At 35.8% G+C, this 20,410-nt stretch overlaps 1 protein-coding gene across 1 annotated transcript in view; it reads left to right on the forward strand.

Moving 5' to 3' along the window:
• DMD (dystrophin) overlaps positions 1–20,410 on the forward strand; it is a 1,970,015-nt gene that overhangs the window by 242,733 nt on the left and 1,706,872 nt on the right. The window contains exons 3-4 of the mRNA XM_059385278.1: positions 16,249–16,341; positions 17,994–18,071. Of these exons, the coding sequence (XP_059241261.1) occupies positions 16,249–16,341; positions 17,994–18,071 (171 nt within the window). The remainder of the gene's footprint in view (positions 1–16,248; positions 16,342–17,993; positions 18,072–20,410) is intronic.

Raw genomic sequence — 20,410 nt, forward strand, 5'->3', positions numbered from 1 at the left:
GTCACAGACTACCACCTTCGTGCTGTATTCTCACAGGTTGGAAGAAGCTAGGGAGCTATCTAGGGTCTCTTTTATAAGGACACTAATCCCATTCATGAGGGCTCTACCCTCATGATGTAAGCACCTCCCAAAGACCCCACCTCCTAATTCCATCACATTGGACATTGAGATTCCAGTAGACGAATTTTAGGAGCACCTGTCAAACCATATCAAGAGAAAAAGGGAGGCAAATCTTTAACCTGTTATGATTGCAGGCAAATGAAAATGAAGATTAAATTCTAAGTAAGAACAGTTTGTGATGAAATTACTCAGTCTGAGAGCATAAAGGCAACTATTAAAAAATATTTTAGGGTTTTATTTATTTATTTTTAAAGATTTTTTTTAAATGTATTAGAGAGAGAGAGAGCACAAGCTGAGTGGGGGAGAGAAGCAGAGAGGGAGAAGCAGACTCCCCGCTGAACAGGGAGCCCTACATGGGACTCCATTCAGGACTCTGGGATCATGACCTGAGCTAAAGGCAGATGCTTAACCCACTGAGCCACCCAAGCAACCTACTTTAGGGTTTTAGAATATACTAAGACAAGAGTTAGGAACTGTAACTAATGGTCAGGCTGAGAGGAGAAAATGATCAAGATAAAAAGGAATAAAATTATGAAAAAAGATTATAGGGGAGGGTAGTTCTATCCAGGGCTGTGACTGAAGCTTAACAGCAAGGAAGCAAGGAAGGATATTTTAGTAAATATAGGATATGTTATGAAGAATCTTTAAAACACCAAATAAGCAATCAGGAAAACAAGCAAAAAACAAAACAAAACAAACAAACAACAACAACAAAAAACCAAAACCATTGGGGATGGACTTCATTATTGATGATATTTTGGTTCTAACTGACAGTTTTTCAATGTGGTACCATGTACTGTTAGGAGAGTTTCAACTGAGATATGCATGTGCTACTGACTGGCTATGCCATTTATTAGTGCCTTTAGGTTTTGTAAAAGTGTTGGTGTTGTGTTTCTGCATCACTTTGTTTGGTTTTCATTTTGATTATTATTGGCATGTATTGCCTGTTATATACCAGTTAAACACGTATTTATCCTTGAAACTGGCAGGATTGTTATTCTTCTTCACCAATTCATGATGGATCATGAACAAAAATAGAAGAAGATTTAGCACTTTACCTTCACTGTTTTTGCTCTATTGAGTCCAGTAGGTTTCTAAAGATTAATTTGTGGTCAAATTGGTTTTAGGCACTAAAAAATACATAAACATTAGATCATACATAGTTTTAAGTGTCTCTAAGGCGTTGTTAAGATTGGGTTATGAGAAGGTTGTTGGTAGTAACTGAAGTGTTAATTATACAGGATGATGCTTGTTTTGTGAGCTAAAGGAGATACAAATATTTAGTATTCTGTATTATTTTTTCCACCCATGTACTAATGAATCAATTCCTGTTGGTCTGTTTCCTCATGGATTGCACACCCAATTCTATTAGGGATAAAATAAGAAATGGATAGGTTGATAAACAAATATTAAGGAATAGGCTTTTAATAAATTTGCTTCTAAATCCTTTTCCCCAAAACAATCATATCACACTGAGTCTATTCCATTAAGTGAGAAAGTCAGGATAATTCCCACTGCTACATGATGGTAAATACCCAGAGGGTTAACTTTTTAACCCTCTGTTTTGCAAACCCTTAAATTGGCTATATTTGAAAAACCATTTTTTCTACCCTCTTTTGATTTAGACAGAAGTACATTTTAGCTCCTATCCCAGTCAGTACAGGCTAAGATAAATAAGACTGTGGACCCTTAGTGGGACCATAGTTGGGAGGACGCCAACACAAGAAAGTCCATTTTTAATATAATAAGCATGGGGTCTTCACCATGATGCCCCCTTTTTAATTTTCAAAATAAAATTTTAAAGGTTTTTTAAAATTATGCAGAGAAATGTTTATCATGGGAAGTTCAATAAAACCAATAAACAAAAATTATAGAGTAGGGTACGGATGAAGCTGGCTATAGACTACAGAGTCAGATTGGATTTGAACCTGAGTTTAAACACCTTAATGAATTAATTTGAGACTTTTTGAATCTTTTTTTTTAAAATATATTTGTATTTAATTTATTTGAGATAGAGCAAGTGTGAGCATGAGCAGGAAGAAAGGACAGGTGGGAGAAGGAGGAGGAAAAGCAGATTGCTTACTGAGCAAGCAGCCCATCAATGTGGGCTTGATCCCAGGACCCTAAGATCAAGACCAGAGATGAAGGCAGATGCTAACCTGAATGAGGCACCCATATGCCTCCAGATTTTTTATTCTTAATTTCCTGATCTCTAAATAGAGGAAAACAATATCTTCCTCACTAATTGCTTCTAATATCCAACAGAATAAGCTTGACATTGTTCATAATTTTTTTAGACTATCTCAGTTTAATTAAGAAATACTGCAAAATGGCACTTGAGTTGATAAAGGAGGAGAACAGGGTGTTAAGAAGGAGATAAAAATAGGAAGAGAAAGACTAGAAATATAGGATAATTCAAGTTTGGAAAAAATGTGTTACATATAAACAAAAAAAAATCTGTGCAAAAATATATTAACATGTTCACACTGGTTGAGTGGTGAGATTGTACCTTTTTGTTTCTTTGTGTTATTTTCCTGTATTTCATTTTTCTCTACAAAATACATTTACTGGTTTTAAAATCAGAAGAAACCATTTTTTAAACCAAGCAATGAAAATGAATATATTTTCCATTTTAACTTTAATTTCACATTGCTGTTTAAACCTCCATCTCAGATCTCACAGTCTGACTTCAATAAAAGATTGCTAATGCATTCCCAGTAATATTAAAATATGAAAGGCCAAGAGGTAGGTCATTCCACCAAATAAATAAGCACTGGCCTTTTAAAAGAATTGTTAAATATTCAGTGTTCTTAAAAAAAATATCTGGTGATTATTATATTTTTAAACCAAAAGAATTTCAATTTCCCTTTTGCTCAGTAATATTTTGGGAAAGTTGCTGTTTTCATGAAATAAAACATTTTGCACATTGTTTTAATTAGGTGTTGATAGATAGGAATTACTGAATTAGGCATCTTTTATAGTTAAATTATGTAAAAGTGGAAAAGTCCTGGTAAAAACTTTGATTCAAATGAAGTGATTCTTCCTGTTTTTGAAATTAACAGGTGCCTGTTAAGATTTTCTAATTAATTTACAAGATAATATGAAATTTTTCACATGAGCTCTGTGAGGAAAAATGTCAAGCCTAACTACTTCCTTTTGGCTGTTTTTCAGCTTAATTTACTTAAAAATGTATTATTCTAGAAACACTAACCAAAGGTGACAGTTTAATTCACAGAGAATTCTTTTTGATTCACTATTTTTGCTTTGAAAATGTCTGAATGATGAACCACTGGAAATTAGAGCTTATAATGAAGGAAATTAGATAAACAGGAATTTTTATCTAAAGTGACAACAGAGTAAAAAAGCTAGCAACCAGAAGAACAAGAAGTCCACCTTTTTTAAAAACTTCTCATAAGATCCATGTGAACTTCAAATTAACAGAAGAACTATAGTCTTTGTCGTATCTGCAATATGTAACTGGCACAGAAGAGTTCATTTTATTAAAGGTAACTTTAGAAATCTTTTAAGGTTGATACTACTGCATTTTTTTTCCATAAAGTTATAATAAAAAACCATAGGGCTTTTAAAATTTTATTTTCATGTTGAAATTGGAGGAGCTGTGTTGAGTACATTGACTATATTCTTTTCCAGGTAAGTCATTGAGTCTGATATCTAGAGATAGTTATTTTGCCTGTATTCAGTTTCATTTTTTAAAAGATTTTATTTATTTATTTGACAGAGAGATCACCAGTAGGCAGAGAGGCAGGCACAAAGGGGGTGGGGGAGAGGGAAGCAGGCTCCCTGCTGAACAGAGAGCCTGAAGGGGGGTTCAATCCCAGCACCCTGAGATCATGACCTGAGCCAAAGGCAGAGGCTTAACCCACTGAGCCACCCAGGTGCCCGAGCAGTAACATAATATTTCCTCTCTTTAAGTTATTTTTCACAAAATTTATAAAGCCTCACTTAGAAATAATTCATAAATAATTTGTCAATATTTATAATACCGTTTAATTTTCCAGACACCTTTCAACTTTGTAGAAACAAATGTTTATACATGGACATGTATCAGTTAGCTAACACTGTGTAACAAGCTACTTTGAAACTCAGTATGTTAAAATATCAGTAATACAATGTTCTTTCAAATCTTTGGGTCATTCAGGGAGTTCTTCATCTCTCTGTTGGGATTATTCACATGTCTCTAGTTAGCTGTCAGTTGACTGGGTATCTTTGCTGATCTTGGCTGAGATCTCCCACATTGTCTGGCTGTCAGCCGATCTCTGACCTCATTTGGGATTACCTGGCAACTTGGTTCTGCATCACATGTCTCATCTCCCAGCTCTCTAGCTTAGACATGTTCTTATGGTGATGGTAGAGGCATAAACAAGGGAACAAAAATGTTCAAACCTTTTCCGGGCCTACATTTGGAAGTGGAAGGTCATAATTTCCACTGTATCCAATTGGTCAAAGTAAGGCAATGACCAACCCTGATTCCAGAAGCAGGGGAGTAGACACCACTTCTTCAGAAGAAGAGCAACAGAATCCTATTGCAAAGGGCATGGATTCAGGAAAGGATGGCATAGTTGGCTCTGTTTTGCAGTTCACCTACCATAGATAGTGACCTCAACTTCCATCAAAACAGGTTCAGAAGGGAAGGTAGGTACTTGCTTAGGATTTTAAGGATCTTGTATTTATAATCTAGAGCAGTTGCTCTTGAACAATACAACTCCCCTGCCAAGAAATATTTCCGCATCAGAGTAGTTGTCTCAAATTTTTACAACTCTAAAATTAGCCTCTGAACAATGCCAGTATTGGTCTTCCCTAAAAGATATTAACTGCCTTAAAACATCAGTGTAAATATTAGTGTGAGAGATACAGTCAAAACTTCAAAATTAGATACCATGCTCTAAAGAATGAACACAAAAGGCCACTGGACATTTACCCAAGCTCCTTTGGGTGGCAAACCTAGTCCTCTCTGCTGTGGGCTCTCACATATCTTCTATCTCATCATCTCCCATCCCTCTGTGTGCCCTGTGCCCTAAGAACTGATTTATCCCAATTTCTTAAATAATTGATGCAATTTAATTTATTTGATCCTTAGCATCCAAAGTGTCCCTCTGCTTGGCATGCTCTTCCTCTTTCCACATCTACCTGTTGATTTCTTATTTAACTTTGTAAATTCAGTTCAAGGGCTTCTGTTGCTATCAGTCTCTCAGGTGACAATGACGTCTCTCTTATTTGTGCTGACACCATATTTGCAATACGACTATTGGCAGGGTTATAGCATGATGCTATAATTATATGTGATTAGGTGTAAACCTCCTTCCTGACCGTGGCTAAACCTGTGAAAACAATGGCAGTAGCTTTTTTATGTTTTATCTTCCCAATTATTAAGCACCTGGAACAATATAATGGATTTAAATAACACCTATCGAATTTAGTTGAATACTTTAAACACCCTCCTCCTTTGATACAGGAGGAAAATAAGCAAATTACCAAAGACTTTATTCCAGTTCACACAGTTGGAAAAAGAACGGCAATTAAATAAAGGCCTATTTGGCCCCAGGTGCTATATTCTTTAATATGCAACTGCATGAATCTCACACGGAATACTTTCAGTAAGTGACTAGCTTGTTTGAATGGCTTACTTAAGAAAACTGCATGACAAGTAAAACTTTCTCTATGAGCTCAGTTAGTCCTCATCAACCTTAAGGCTTGCCTTAAATATATCTATATTTTGATTTGTAGCCTTCTAGGTTTTTGGGGTGAGATATTGGTTTTTTATTTTAATTAAATTAACATTAAAAAGCCATCTTTTCTACATATGTCAGAGTAAATTCTTCATTCTAAAAACTTGTTCTGGGGCACCTGGGTGGCTCAGTCTACTGAGCATAAAACCATTGGTATCACTCAGATCATGATCTCAGGGTCATGGGATCCAGCTCTCTGCTAGGCTCTGCACTCAGCTTGGGCTCTCTCTCTCTTTCTGTCTCCGTCTTTCCCTCTCCCTCTGCCCACCCCCTATCCCCTGCTCTCTTTCTTGGTCTCTAAAAATAATATAAATAAATTAAAAAAAAAAACTTGTTTAGGGCTCTGGTGCAGTATTTACCAGATTTATTGATGAAACCCATGCCTGGCATATTGGACTCCTGAAGGATTTAACAGAACTCCCTCCAAAAAGAGTGATATAACAATAAAATCTTAGGACATTGAAGAATTTTCCTAATGTACATATGTAGAATTATCACTGTGTTATTATCCTTCAATTACTAATTCAACCTAAAATTAGAAGCAATTTTGTTTGTAGGTTATATAACTGCATCTGACCTTCAGAAACCTGAGGGGAAAGAAAAAGAATAAATTAGTTAAATTATCCTTACTTTATTGAAAGAGATTATGAAAATGAGCAAGTAAAATTTATCTAACAGTGACCCTGAATGGCATGATGGTCAAAGCAGCCCAGCTCAAACAGCGGTTATGCAGAAAATGGTTAGAAAAACTGGAGATAGACTGCTTAAGTTTGGGTTTGTAGCTCCCACTTTTTCACTTTGTGGCTTTATTTTTTTTTTTTTCACTTTGTGGCTTTAGTCAAGTTATTTGCATTCCCTGTGCCTCAGCTTTGTCATCTATAAGATGGGAATGATTTTTTAATTGATTGTTATGGCAATGTAAATAATCCATGTACAGTACATGGAATTATGATTGAGGTAAATCAAGTACTTAATGTTTATTGCTCATGTCTTTCTAATACACAAGAGGTTGAATCATATAAAATTGACAATTTCAACCATACGTGAATGCAGAATTAAAAGTTCACATGATTCAAACTATTAGAAGGAAATAGAAGTATAATGGGGACAGAAACTCATACTTAAATATTCTTCCCTATGTGACTTTTGTCCTTCCTGTGGATCTTCGTTTCCCTTGATTTGGCACTGCCTATAGGCAGACCCTCTTCATAGCCATAAAAGAAGAGAGAATAAATTGTCCCAGGCTGACTTCCTGGTAGGTAGGGGAAGGAAATGATTAGGAAGAAGCTGTATCTTGTCATGAAATTGTCCACACAATTGCATTGTAGTGTAATTCAGAAATTATAAAAATGTTGATTTTATAAATGAGTTTTATACTTCTTAATTAAAGGCATCTTTAGATGCCCTTTGGCAGGTCTCTTCCCACTGGATCCAAACAAGCCTGAATAGTCCTTTCTTCCTCCATATTTTGCCTAGAGCTAACTGCCGATAGTTGATATTTCTCTAGTGGGCATGTCCATTATCACAGCATTTTTTTTTCTTTTTTGAAGGTTTAGGGTGTTAATTAGATGCTTTGAAATGAAGTACTTCCTCTTGGAAACCTTATACTGTGCTTTCTCTGTCACAAAAACTATTGTTGGGATAGAATATAACCAACCTCTGGGGCGCCTGGGTGACTCAGTTGGTTAAGTGACTGTCTTCAGCTCAGGGCATTGTCCCAGAGTCCTGGATCAAACCCCACATCAGGCTCCCTGCTCAGTGGGGATTCTGTTTCTCCCTCTGACCCTTACCACACTCATGCTCTCTCTCTCTCACTCTCTTTCTTAAACATATGGGACATATTTAAAGGTGATATAAGAATGAAATCTTGACATTTGTGACAACATGGATGAATCTAGAGGGTGTTATGCTAAATGAAATAAGTCAGACAGAGAAAGGCAAATACCATATGATCTCCCTTACACATGGAATCTAAAAAACAAAACAAACAAAAACCCAAAGAGATTCTTAAATACAAAGGTCAAACTGATAGTTGCCAGAAGGGAGGTGGGTGGTGGGGAGGGGGTTGGATAAAATAGATGGGCAGGATTAAGAAGTACAAACTTCTAGTTATATAATTAATTAGTCACAGAGATGAAAACTACAGCGTAGGGAATATAGTCAATACTAGTGTAATAATGTTGTATGATGACAGATGGTGATTATACCTATTGTGAGTAGTATAGCAATGTACAGAATTTTGAAATCAGTATGTTATACACTTGAAACTAATATACCATTGTATGTTAATTATACTTCAATAATATATTTAAAAAAATAAAGGTGGTTTTAAATAATTAGCTATAATCATGGTTTGTAATGTTTCCATATATTTTAAAATAACTATGTGTGAATTAAATTTATGTCTAGAAATGTAAGATACAAGATTACTTACCATAATGATACTGATTTTTGTTTCAGAATACCTTGTAATTGAATTAGTACGGACCTATCTAATTACAGACTGAGAAAACTCAGGCTTAGTTTAGGAATTCAGTTTTATTGCACAGCATGTTAAAGATAGACTTGATCAGACAACAAACTATGTGAACTTTCAGTTATGCACACTTTACGTTTGTGTTTCTAACAGACCATTTACAGCTAATGACTTGATTTCCATTAACTATTGTTGTGGCTCCTGTAGAAAGTTCTAATGTACAATCTGGTTGAAACTTCTCTCGTGTACTTAATAGTGTAATATACACATTGGGTCCTAGTGATTATCTTTTATAAAGACCTACTACCAAATAGCATTTTATATCTGGAGACACTGCAAATCTATTATATTATCAGACTTAGTTCTTAAGTACTTCTTATCCCCAAGTAATAACTTGGATTTTTCTTGATTATCTTTGTAGCCCAGATTTTAGTGCTTTTCCTGGTATATTTAAGTCTTTAAGACTATTTGATGCTAAGGAATAATGAATAATATATGTTAATTTTCATCTGTTAAAGCCCACAAAATATTCTAGTACATTGATACCCATATTATAGAAGATAAAATATCTCACTGATACATTTGGCCCTTTGATATGGCATTATCAATGACAGAAATAGGAGGAGTGGGGAGAAACCTTGGGTCTTCATTTATTTTCTGATATGGGCATCCCTGACATTGATCTATTGAGTCAAAGAAAGTTTGTTTCCCTGTCTTGGGTGTTGTAAGTCTTTGGTTTATCCCCCTGGGTCCATTCTTCACCTTTTTCTACCCTGGGAGGCTGACCTTTGTGAACCATATCAGCAGACTTTCCTGCCCTCTGACTTCCAGTTGGATTTGACTAATGAAAGCATTTACAGAAGGTCTCAGGGAAAGAAGAAAGAAAAATCAGGGAGTTTATTAATTGCAGGATGGTTGCATTCATTAGCCCACTATCAAAGCTCCCATCTGGTGACCCTCTTGGCTTTTTCTTTGTTCAGGGAACACTAATCACTCTTCCTCTCCAATCTTGAGTCTAGGAGTGATAATAGCTATCCTCTACTACCAGTTCTAGTGGTCTCTTTATACCCTCCCTTCATCTTTGCAAATTGTCCCTTATTAAAGTATTGTCAAGTTACAAAAATCCTGCTGGCACCCTTAAAAGAAAGTTCTGTTTTTCACCTCCAGGTGATGACATTTAAGAGGAAAGAGGAAGCAAGGAATGTTATTAAACTTGATTAAACATTTTCTATGCCAGGCAACATGTTGGACACCTTATAATCATGACCCCATTCAAACCCATACTAATACTTTGAAGTTTATCCTTTCTGTTTTACTTTGAGGCAAAATTTACAAGGAGAAGTATGGAAAATATGGATTATTTGGCTTAAGTATTTTGGGATAAATTCATGATAGCTAACATTGATTGAGTGTATCTTATAAACAAAGCACTATTCTAAGTGCATTTAAATCTTCACAGCAGCCACTTTGGAAAACAGTGTGGAGATTCCTTAAGAAATTAAAAATAGAGCTACCCTATGACCCCACAATTGTACTACTGGGTATTTACCCCAAAGATACAGACGTAGTGAAAAGAAGGGACATCTGTACCCCAATGTTCATAGCAGCAATGACCTCCGTCGCCAAACTGTGGAAAGAGCCAAGATGCCCTTCAGCGAATGAATGGATAAAGAAGATATAGTCTATATATACAATGGAGTATTATGCCTCCATCTGAAAAGATGGATACCCAAATTTGTATCAACATGGATGCGACTGGAGGAGATTATGCTGAGTGAAATAAGTCAAGCAGAGAGAGTCAATTATCATATGGTTTTGGTTATTTGTAGAGCATAAGGAATAACATGGAGGACATTGGGTGAAGGAGAGGAAAAGTGAGGTGGGGGAAATCAGAGGGGTAGATAAACCGTGAGAGACTGTGGACTTTGAGAAACAAACTGAGGGTTTTAGAAGGGAGCGGGGTGTGGGGGGAGGGAGAGTCTGGTGGTGGGTATTAAGGAGGGCACCTATTGCAAGGAGCACTGGGTGTGGTGCATAAACAATGAATCTTGGACCATTGAAAAAATAAAATTAAAAAAATAAATTAAAAATAAAAAATTAAACAATCAATCAATCAATCTTCACAGCACTACCACAAGTTAAGTAATAGTCTTTCCTCATTTTGTAGATGAAAAGGTAAGGCAAAGAAAGGTCAAGTTACTTGCTCAATATCACACAACTAGAATGTGACAGAACTGGAATTTGAACCAAGACATTCAGGGTAGAGTGTAAACATTTTTATTCACTGCATTATACTCTTTTTCTTTTTAAGATTTTATTTATTTATTTGACAGGCAGAGATCACAAGTAGGCAGACAGGCAGGCAGAGAGAGAGAGAGGAGGAAGCAGACTCTCTGCTGAGCAGAGAGCCTGATGCGGGACTCGATTCCAGGACCCTGGGATCATGACCTGAGCCGAAGGCAGAGGCCTAACCCACTGAGCCACCCAGGCGCCCTTCACTGCATTATACTCTTTTGTGCTTTGTAAAACAAATTTGATCAGTGCAATTTTTTTTTCTCCTTTCCAAATTCCCTCTGCCTTAACCTGATGTCTTTCAATCAATTAAAATGAAAGACTAAACCAACATTATTTTTCTGTTTTTAAGGGACTACTTTCAAGGCAAAATTTATCTCTCATACTATAAGTCAATATAGTGATCATTATTGAAGGAACTAGTATACAGTAGGGGTGTGAGAAAGCCCCTTAGATGCTGGTCATATTTTATTTCTCCTTCTAGGTGGTGAGAATATTAATGTGTTCAGTTTGTAAAACCTAATTGGGCTAACTCTTAAGATATATGTACTTCCCTGTATGTATATTATACCTCAATAAAGTTCTCTTATAAAATACTTTTTATAATCCATACCTAATAAAACAGTCATCTGTGAAAACTGCCGATTTTTACTGTAATGGGTTGCAGTAATTTTATGGGAGCAGGTCAGCAGTAACCACTATTATGTATTGAATTATTTTTGGTGTTTCCTGTGCTTTCTGGTGTTTCTAGTATGTAAAGATTTGTAATCACAGAGAAGTGTCCTGACTTTCTGAGCAACAGAGTTGTCCAGAGACTGACCTTTGTGTAACCAGAAGGTCATGCTAAATAACTCCTGTGCTCTTTACCTCTTATTGGAATATTTTATTGATGTCTGTGTATTTTCAGGTTGAGAAATTGATACAACTCTGAGAGCCAGAAGTCATTTAAATATTTTCACAAATGCATTTCTGTCCCTTTTAATTTATTCTCACTTTGATTTTTTTCACTTTGTTTCCCTCACTTACCAATCAACCTATCTGATTTTTTTTTTCTTTTGAACCTTTTCTGTGCCTCTGTATTTCTTTATATCATACGGGCAATGATCAGGAAGCATCATTATCTCATTTTACGGTCCTTTAATCTTGCTATTTAGGGTTAGACGACAACATGTAAGTGAATGCAGTAAACTGCTGAGTAATATCAAAAGTTTACTTCTTAAGGAAAGTATTAGTCATGAAAGGGACTGAAGATGGAGAGCCACAGGGTCATGTGGCCCAAAAAGGGCTTAATATTTTGTGTGTTTCACAAAATAATTTTCATATACTTGAAAAGAAAACCATTAAAGATAGGGAATTTCAAAGAAATGTTACTGTTTTCATGACATAAATGTTACTTGCAACAAAAAAGCATGGTACATGTAGAAGATGAAAAAGGGCATAAACAAAAGAGGAGTTAATGGAAAATAACCCAAAGAACAAGAAAAAAGAGAAAGAGCTTGAAGCCATGTTTACCAGCATGCAAGTAACTGAATATGGAGAGACATCTTCTTCCTTTGACTTTTCACTCTTACAGGGGTACCAAAATAAGACAAAACAGAACATACTATATGTGAGCTCTGCACTTTCTAGTAGATTCAATAAGGTACCATAATTGTATCTATATCTAGAATTTGGCCAGAGAAAGAGAAGTCAAAGAGTAATAGAATACCTCCCCCAAATCCTATATTAATCGAGTGCCTACTATTTGCCACACCTACACTGTTTCATTTAAACCTCCAAGGAGTGCTCTGAACTGGTATTATTTCAATCCCCATTTTACTAGAGTACATTGTGCCTCAGAAAAGTTAAGTCACTTGCCTGAGTGCAGCTAATGAATAGAAGACTCCAGTTTAAAAGTCAGGGTGTGTGTGGGAATGAGCACTGGGCATTACATAAGACTGATGAACCACAGACCTGTACCACTGAAATAAATAATATATCATATGCTATTTGAATTTAAATTAAAAAAAGGAAAATAAAATAAAATAAAATTCAGCTCTTTCTGCCTCTCAAAGGTGTGCTACTTTTGCTATATCATAACTATAACGTTATGGCATGAGGATTTGAATCTAGGAGAGAAATGAAAACCATCCACGAGAAATGAGATGTTTTGCTTTCCCTGGGTCTTCATACCACTGGAAGAAGAAGACTGAGCGCCTAAAGATCCATGAAGTTATAGGCTAAACATTGTACATTCCACTGACTATCACTTTAATTGGACCTAGGAGGGGAAATTTCACTCATAAGTGCTTGAAAATACTTAAAAAAAAAAAAAAACATTCAGGGTGCCTGGGAGGCTCACTTGGTTGGGTGACTGCCTTCAGCTCAGGTCATGATCCTGGAGTTGTGGGATCAAGTCCCTTGTCAGGCTCCCTGCTTGGCAGGGAGTCTGCTTCTCCCTCTGACCCTCCCCGTTCTTGTGCTCTCTCTTTCTCATTTTCTCTTTCTCAAATAAATAAATAAAATCTTTAAAAAAATAAAACATTCATTAAGAGATGAAGGCAACGTTTCCATAAATTTGTAACATAAAACATGTGCGTAAATGGAGGGTTGTAGGAGGGGAAGGAGGTAGGGAGGTAATAACTGGGTGATGGACATTAAGGAGGGCATGTGATGTGATGAACACTGAATGTTATATAAGACTGATGAATTGCTGAAATCCACCTCTGAAACCGATAATACACTATATATTAATATAAAAAAATAAAAAATAAAATGTATGGGTTCACAGACATTTGAATCTTCTGTCACTGCCTAATTTATACTGCCAGACCTGCAGTAAATTCATTCAATCTCATCTGTTAGAAGGATGCTTTGATGGAACGTTCTGAGAATCACTCTATTAAAGAATGCAAATATAACAAATAGAAATTGGATTTCAGTTGTGATACTTTAATATATTGTTGGTTGTACAAGCTATGAATGTCATGTATGATAGAAGGAACTTTTTCGCCATTCCCTCATTGCTTTCTAAGTATCACAAATAGATGTGCCTGGAGGCCTCTGATTAGCCTACAGTTCTTTACTCCCTCTCCATTTTGTTTGATTCCAGGTTAAAAGAAAGAATTATAAAATACATTGGCCTGTTTGCCTTGTTGACAATTGTCTAGACTTCTTGCCCCAAAGCATAAGCTTTATAGTCCTTGTGTCTTGGATGCTAGATGATCCCTATGGGTTTGAGGTTCATGCTTTAACCTGTGCCTCAGTACTCTTTTCTTTCTCTATCTGTGCTCTTCTTGAATGAACATTTTGCCACCCACATCCTTCCAAGTTGGACAGATTTTGTTATGTATGTATGTATGTAAGAATGTATCTATCTATTCATTCTAGATATAGATTTCTACCAAAAACAAGTATCTCTGTCAGATAACTCTACTTTATTTTCTTTAAAACTTGACACATTTCAGTGTGTAATATTGTTTTTGGTGATAAGTTTAGAAGCCACTCACTTCTCAAATGTATCTGTAAAATTTTGCTCCCGGATGAAACAAAACAAAACAAAAGAGAATAGCATTTTCAAGGCACTGTAGACCAAGGATTTGTAGACCTTAAAATTAAAACGTTAATATGAACCCTCGAAATGCCAAGTGATTCCGTGTTATATATAAGGTTCTTGACAGAATTATAATGCATGCATTTATCTTCTTATTGGTAGAAATCGTTCCTTAAAGTTTCATTAAAAAATGGCATGTTGTTTGAGATTTGTTTGTACATTATGTGTAGTAAAGGTGTTTTTACATATTCATATTGTGTGTTGTCTTCTTTTTCCCCAGGAACTTTTAAGCAGAACAATTAGAGTAGAATTTCTGAGGAGTAACTTGTAGTTACCTTTGTCAAAGCATATATATGGCTCAATTTTCAAAGCTGAAAAATTGTCTGTGTTTTCATCAGGTGAAACACCTAGGCATTGACAGGACTTGGCATGGACATGGCTATGTGGCTGTAGGGAGAGCAGGGATCCTGTTTTTAATCTTGGAAGCTTCAGGGATGCCCTCTTCCTGGAAACCAAGGTTCTTCTTTATTTTTCTTGACCTGGCTGAAATGCAAAGTTTGCAGGTGATCGAGGAATGCATGAGACCAACCCAATGTTGGTTCACTTAGCATCTGAAAACTAATGTCAGTCCCATCCTCTGATATTTTGGGGACAGTATTTCCTGGTCCCATACTATAGGAGTTGCCAAAGTTATATGTGCCTGGGTCCCTGTTACTGCTTCTGTGTAGTACTGTCTTTTGAGAATATTTCTTTTCCTTGCTGGACTCAAAGATCCACAAGGGCTGGGGGCATGTCTGTTTGATTTACTAGTGTATGCTCCAGCACTTAGCTCAGGTTTAGTGGTGCTCAATAAACATCTGTCACTGATAAATTAGGACTTTCCAGAGAACCTGGGTGATGAAAGATTTGTGAATGACTTCATGTGGAGGGATTTTAGGATTTCAACCAGAAAAAGAAAATATTTGGGGGCATGACAGAAGAAATAAAATATTTAAAAGATACTCAGATGGGAGGAGAAAAAAGCCTTGGAAGCAGCATGATAATCTAGGAAGAACCAGCCCTCTGGGGTTAGACAGTTCTGGGACAACATTTGGGCTTTACCATCTTCTAGTTTTGTTGCAAAGAGCCACATGTTCAACCTCTTTGTCTCATCCATGAGATGAGTATATGAATGCTAACCCACAGTTATATTACAAAGATTGTAAGATCCACTCATTTAGTGAAGTGTTTCTCATGAGTATTTGCTACCAAAATACTAGATGACATGAGAGGTTATTACTCTTTCTCAGTACAATTCCCAAGTAAAGAGCTGAGAAAAAATAGACACCAATATGTCACAGGTGTATTTCTTTTTCTTTTTATTTTTTTTTAAGATTTTATTTATTTATTTGACAGACAGAGATCACAAGTAGGCAGAGAGGCAGGCAGAGAGAGAGGAGGAAGCAGGCTCCCTGCTGAGCAGAGAGCCCGATGTGGGACTCGATCCCAGGACCCTGAGATCATGACCTGAGCCGAAGGCAGCGGCTTAACCCACTGAGCCACCCAGGCGCCCCGTCACAGGTGTATTTCAACTCAGTTAAAATCAGATCTAACATCTGAGCCAGGCAATAATGAAAATGGATCATTTTGAGGCAGTATCCAAATTGTATTTTGAGAGAAAGCATGCTCTAGGGGTGCAGGATGGTGGACCCTCTACAATTACGTGATATAGCCAAGTACAGGAAACAGTTAAATTGTAAGCATCTACCCAGAACAAATTGTAGGTGGTCTTTGTTTCTCTGTGTGTTTACTTCTCTCTCCTTCATAGAATCAGCCTTCAAAAAGTTGAGTTAATTAGACCAATTAGATATCTAACTCAGGTTATTAAAAAACATACTTAAATAGACTTGACCTAATGATGATATATTTTCTTTTTGTTTTTTACTTGGAGGTTCTCTTTTCATCCTTCATGAACCCTTGGCAAATGAAGAATTAGATACATTAAATATTCTTAAACATAGCTTTAAATTTTAAAAGGCATACTCATGGAAATGGATCACTGAAAGAGTGCTTTGTTTAATTGGGTATATTTCATATTTCAGTTTGGGAAGCAGCACATAGAGAACCTCTTCAGTGATCTACAGGATGGGAGACGCCTACTAGACCTTCTGGAAGGCCTGACAGGGCAAAAACTGGTATGTGACTTATTTATAAGAAAGTTCACATTAACCTTAGGAGAATTTACTGAGAAACCAGAAACTAATTCAGTATAGTTGTTCTAGATCTAGTAAAATTCACTAATTTAATAATTCCTTATTTAACTAGCAATACAGGACATATTCCTGAATGAAATAATCTTGCAATATTATTTTTATTTTGGGATATTCTATCATCCACAGAACTAGAAGGTAAAATCTTTCAGTCACATAATTTATGCTAATTAATAGATATTATTTGCTTGTAATATTTGGCATCTTTGTTACTGAACGTTTTGTAAGGTTTTTATTCATCATGAGTTTTTAAGTTTAATTTCATTTTTATTGTGACAAGAACACTAAACTGAAGATATGGAGAATGGGGTGTTGCTGGTCAACAGGTGTAAAGTTTCAATTATACACAAGGAATAAGTTCCAGAGATCTGCTGTACAACATTATTTCTGTAGTTAATAATACAGAACTTCCTTGACTTACTATGGGGTTACATCTCTATGAATCCATTACAGATTAAAAATTTCCTATATTGACAATGCATTTATAACACATAATTTACTGAACTTCATAGTTTAGCCTAGCTTAACTTAAACATGCTTAGAATGCTTATATTAGCCTATGGTTAGGCAAAACAATTTCACACGAAGTCTGTATTATAACAAAGTGTTGACTATCTCTTATAATGTATTGAATAGTATACTGAAAGTGAAAAACGGAATGGTTGTAAGTGTATTGGTCATCTACCCTCATGATCTCATGGCTGACTTGCAGCTATGGCTGACTGCCCCTGTCCAGCATCATCAGAGTATAACACTGGATATTGCCTGGGAAAAGATCCAGATTCAAAATGTGAAGTATGGTTTTTGCTGAATGCATATCACTTTTGCACCATTATAAAGTCAAAAAGTCCTAACTCAAACATTCATGTCAAGGACCATCTGTACTTTATTGTGCCCTTAAAATTTTCTTGAGATGTAGATCTCTTTTCAGAAGTCAATATGACAGGCATCATAATGGCAGAATTTCTAAAACTCCACAACTGGATAAATGAGTTAATCTGCATATTGTAATGCACTATGTAAATGTCAGTTTAGAAATTATAGGACGAGATGGGACTCTGGGGGTTGAGAATGAGGGTTGGAGGACAAAAGATAATTGAGGTTTTGAGCTTCAGTGATGAAGGCAAGTTAAGGTAATGTTGACAGAAATGTTTTCCTTTAACCCTATTTGGCATTATATAATTATTCTATGCTCAAGTCTCTTTTATACTTTCCTTAAATGTGTGGAAATTACCTCACTTAACTACCTTACTAAGAAGTCCTTTTGCAGTGTTTTTTCTCTTTCCTGGTCAGGCAGTAATCCCCAACTGGGCTGTGGAATGAAGAGATGATAACCAAATAGCTTTTTTTGAGGAAAAGAAAATGCTATCATTTTTCTTGAGGAGTCGTTGATTCATGCTAAGAAAGTCCTATGGCAAGGACAATTAACCCAAAGCACTTAAGTATATTATATCAATGCCTCTCAGCCTATGCTCATTTAAAATATTCAAACTTTGAAGTGAAATATATAAATGTTTCATTTCTGGTAGATTGTCCCTCTCTTCTGGGCAGTAAACATTGTTTCATTTTGCTTTCAGCCAAAAGAAAAAGGATCCACAAGAGTTCACGCCCTGAACAATGTCAACAAGGCACTGCGAGTCTTGCAGAAAAATAATGTAAGTAGAGGCCTGGACAGAGTCTGGATACCATGAGACAGCATGCTTAATGTTTGAGTGAGGGCTTTGGGTCCCCCAAAGCAGGGAAAGCTTCTCAAGTTCTCTTGAGAATTAAATAAAGTAAACTTAAATCAAAGTAGTGTTTTTGGAGTATGTGTTCTTGTTCATGTGCATCTGTTGGTGGCTAAAATGATTCAGGTAATAAATGTATGCAGTCACAGGGGCCAGGGAAGGGTATGACTCAGACCTGATAAGGCACTTGGTGGTGTTTTCAGATTTTACTTGCAGTTACATTTGGAGGATAGATGAAGTCCAGTGGCGAATCTCAGTTTTTTTAAAGAAGTATTCTGTGCAACAAATGGCTTTTACTAGGCTGACTATTATTTTTTATGTATCAAGTATGCTCAGACATGATGATGATAAAATTTGTTTGAATTAAAGCAACATTTATTAGACACCACATCCAAATATGAAAATTACACAGAACAATCACTATTTCAACTCACAGAACTGCAAATTTGTTTTCTATTGCTAGGTTTGATTTAGCTGAACTAGATGAAAATATATGTATGGCATGAGAAAGTCAACAATTATACCTAAATAAGTATGATGATGAAAGGAGTTTGGTCTCCTTAGAGTGACTTTGAGATTCCTCCCCTCTGCCATGGTATTAGAGAGGCCCTCCTTTCTCACCAGCTTCCTTCAACCTTTCTAATCGACCAATACATTTACCAGACACTTAGTAGCTTCCTAATTATATTGCATCTCCTCTTCAAGGATAAATTCAAATAAATTGCTCACATACTCTTACAATAACCATCATCAGTGATAGATGAGTCATGATGTGTACTTGGCTTTCCTGTATATGTTGTTCAGCTCATCTGGTACCAAGAAGACATCAGGTGGAAAATGATAGTGAAGACTGTGCAGCATTTGGTTGATTTTATCAATTTAGGGTTATTGTCATATGTAATCTATGAAAAATTGCTTTATAGAAACATTACACCTTTTGAATTATTTTCTGAAGTGATTAACTGTTTATTTTCAAATTTTCAAGAAGAATTTCGAATTGCAGACAGGATAAGACAGTCTATAAAATGTTTGCCTCAATATTAGTCTGATAGATCCTTTCACAAGATCAATATCACATAAATTAAGAATATTGTTTAAAGGGGCACCTGGGTGGCTAAGTTGGCTAAGCGGCTGGCTGCCTTTGGCTCAGGTCATGATCCCAGGGTGCTGGGATCGAGCCCTGCATCAGGCTTCCTGCTCAGTGAGAAACGTGTTTCTCTCTCTCCCTCTGCCTGCAGCTCCCCTATTTGTGCTCTCTCTGTGTCAAATAAATAAATAAGACCTTTACAAAAAGAGTATTGTTTAGATATATTAGAATTTACATGAAAAAAAATCTTTTTCAGTTTCCCATATTCCATTATAAAATATGAAAGCAAGGAAGACAGAAGAAAATTCAAAGAATTATTGGATTTAGTCTATTTGATGTAGTTGATCTCTTTCCACCAAAAAAATACCATGATAAGCAATAAGTTGTTGGATCTTTTTTTTTTAAAGAGTAGATTAATGGAGCCATAGGTTTTATTTGATAAGAGATTTTAGGCCCCCACATACTGGTTATTATGAATTTTTGGCTTTCCTGTATATGTTATATTATTAATTTCACAGTTTTCAATATAAGACCAGAAGGAATTCTGGCAATAAAACAGAGAAGCCATAAAAGAAAATCTCTGTGACTTTGGGATAACAAAATTCTTCTTAGAGGTGAAACCAAAGGCATGATTCAAAAAGAGAAAAATTAACTTGAACTTCATCAAAATTATGAGTTGTATGTTCTGGATATGAATCCTTCGTTTTTGCACTCCAAAGGTATTTTCTGCCTTTGAATTATATTTTTACTTCATGATAAAGCAAAACTCTTCGTTCTGGTACAGGTCATTTTCATAAATGATCACATTATAATGTTGTGTCCTTTTAAAGAATTACTTGTCTACCCAAAACCATTATGTCGTTATATTTTATTTTCATCTATATAGGCTTCTTTGTTCTATCATTTGAATTTGAATCTATATTTACCTGGAATTTATTATTGAATTTGGCATGAGGAATGGGTTAAGATCCAGGTTCTTTTCTTTCTTTCTTTTTTTTTTTTCATTTGGAATCTAATTGTCACAACACCATTTATTAAAAAGAATGTTATTTACTCATTGCTCTCTAATACTAGTATGTCATAAAAATTTCTCAGTACAAATATTGTTCTGTTTTTGGACTTTAGTTCAGTTGCATTTTCCTCTTTTTTTATACATGCACAAATACCATGCCCTATGGAT

The sequence above is a fragment of the Mustela nigripes genome, chromosome X (genome assembly GCF_022355385.1).
Source record: "Mustela nigripes isolate SB6536 chromosome X, MUSNIG.SB6536, whole genome shotgun sequence".
Taxonomy (NCBI): Eukaryota; Metazoa; Chordata; class Mammalia; order Carnivora; family Mustelidae; genus Mustela; species Mustela nigripes.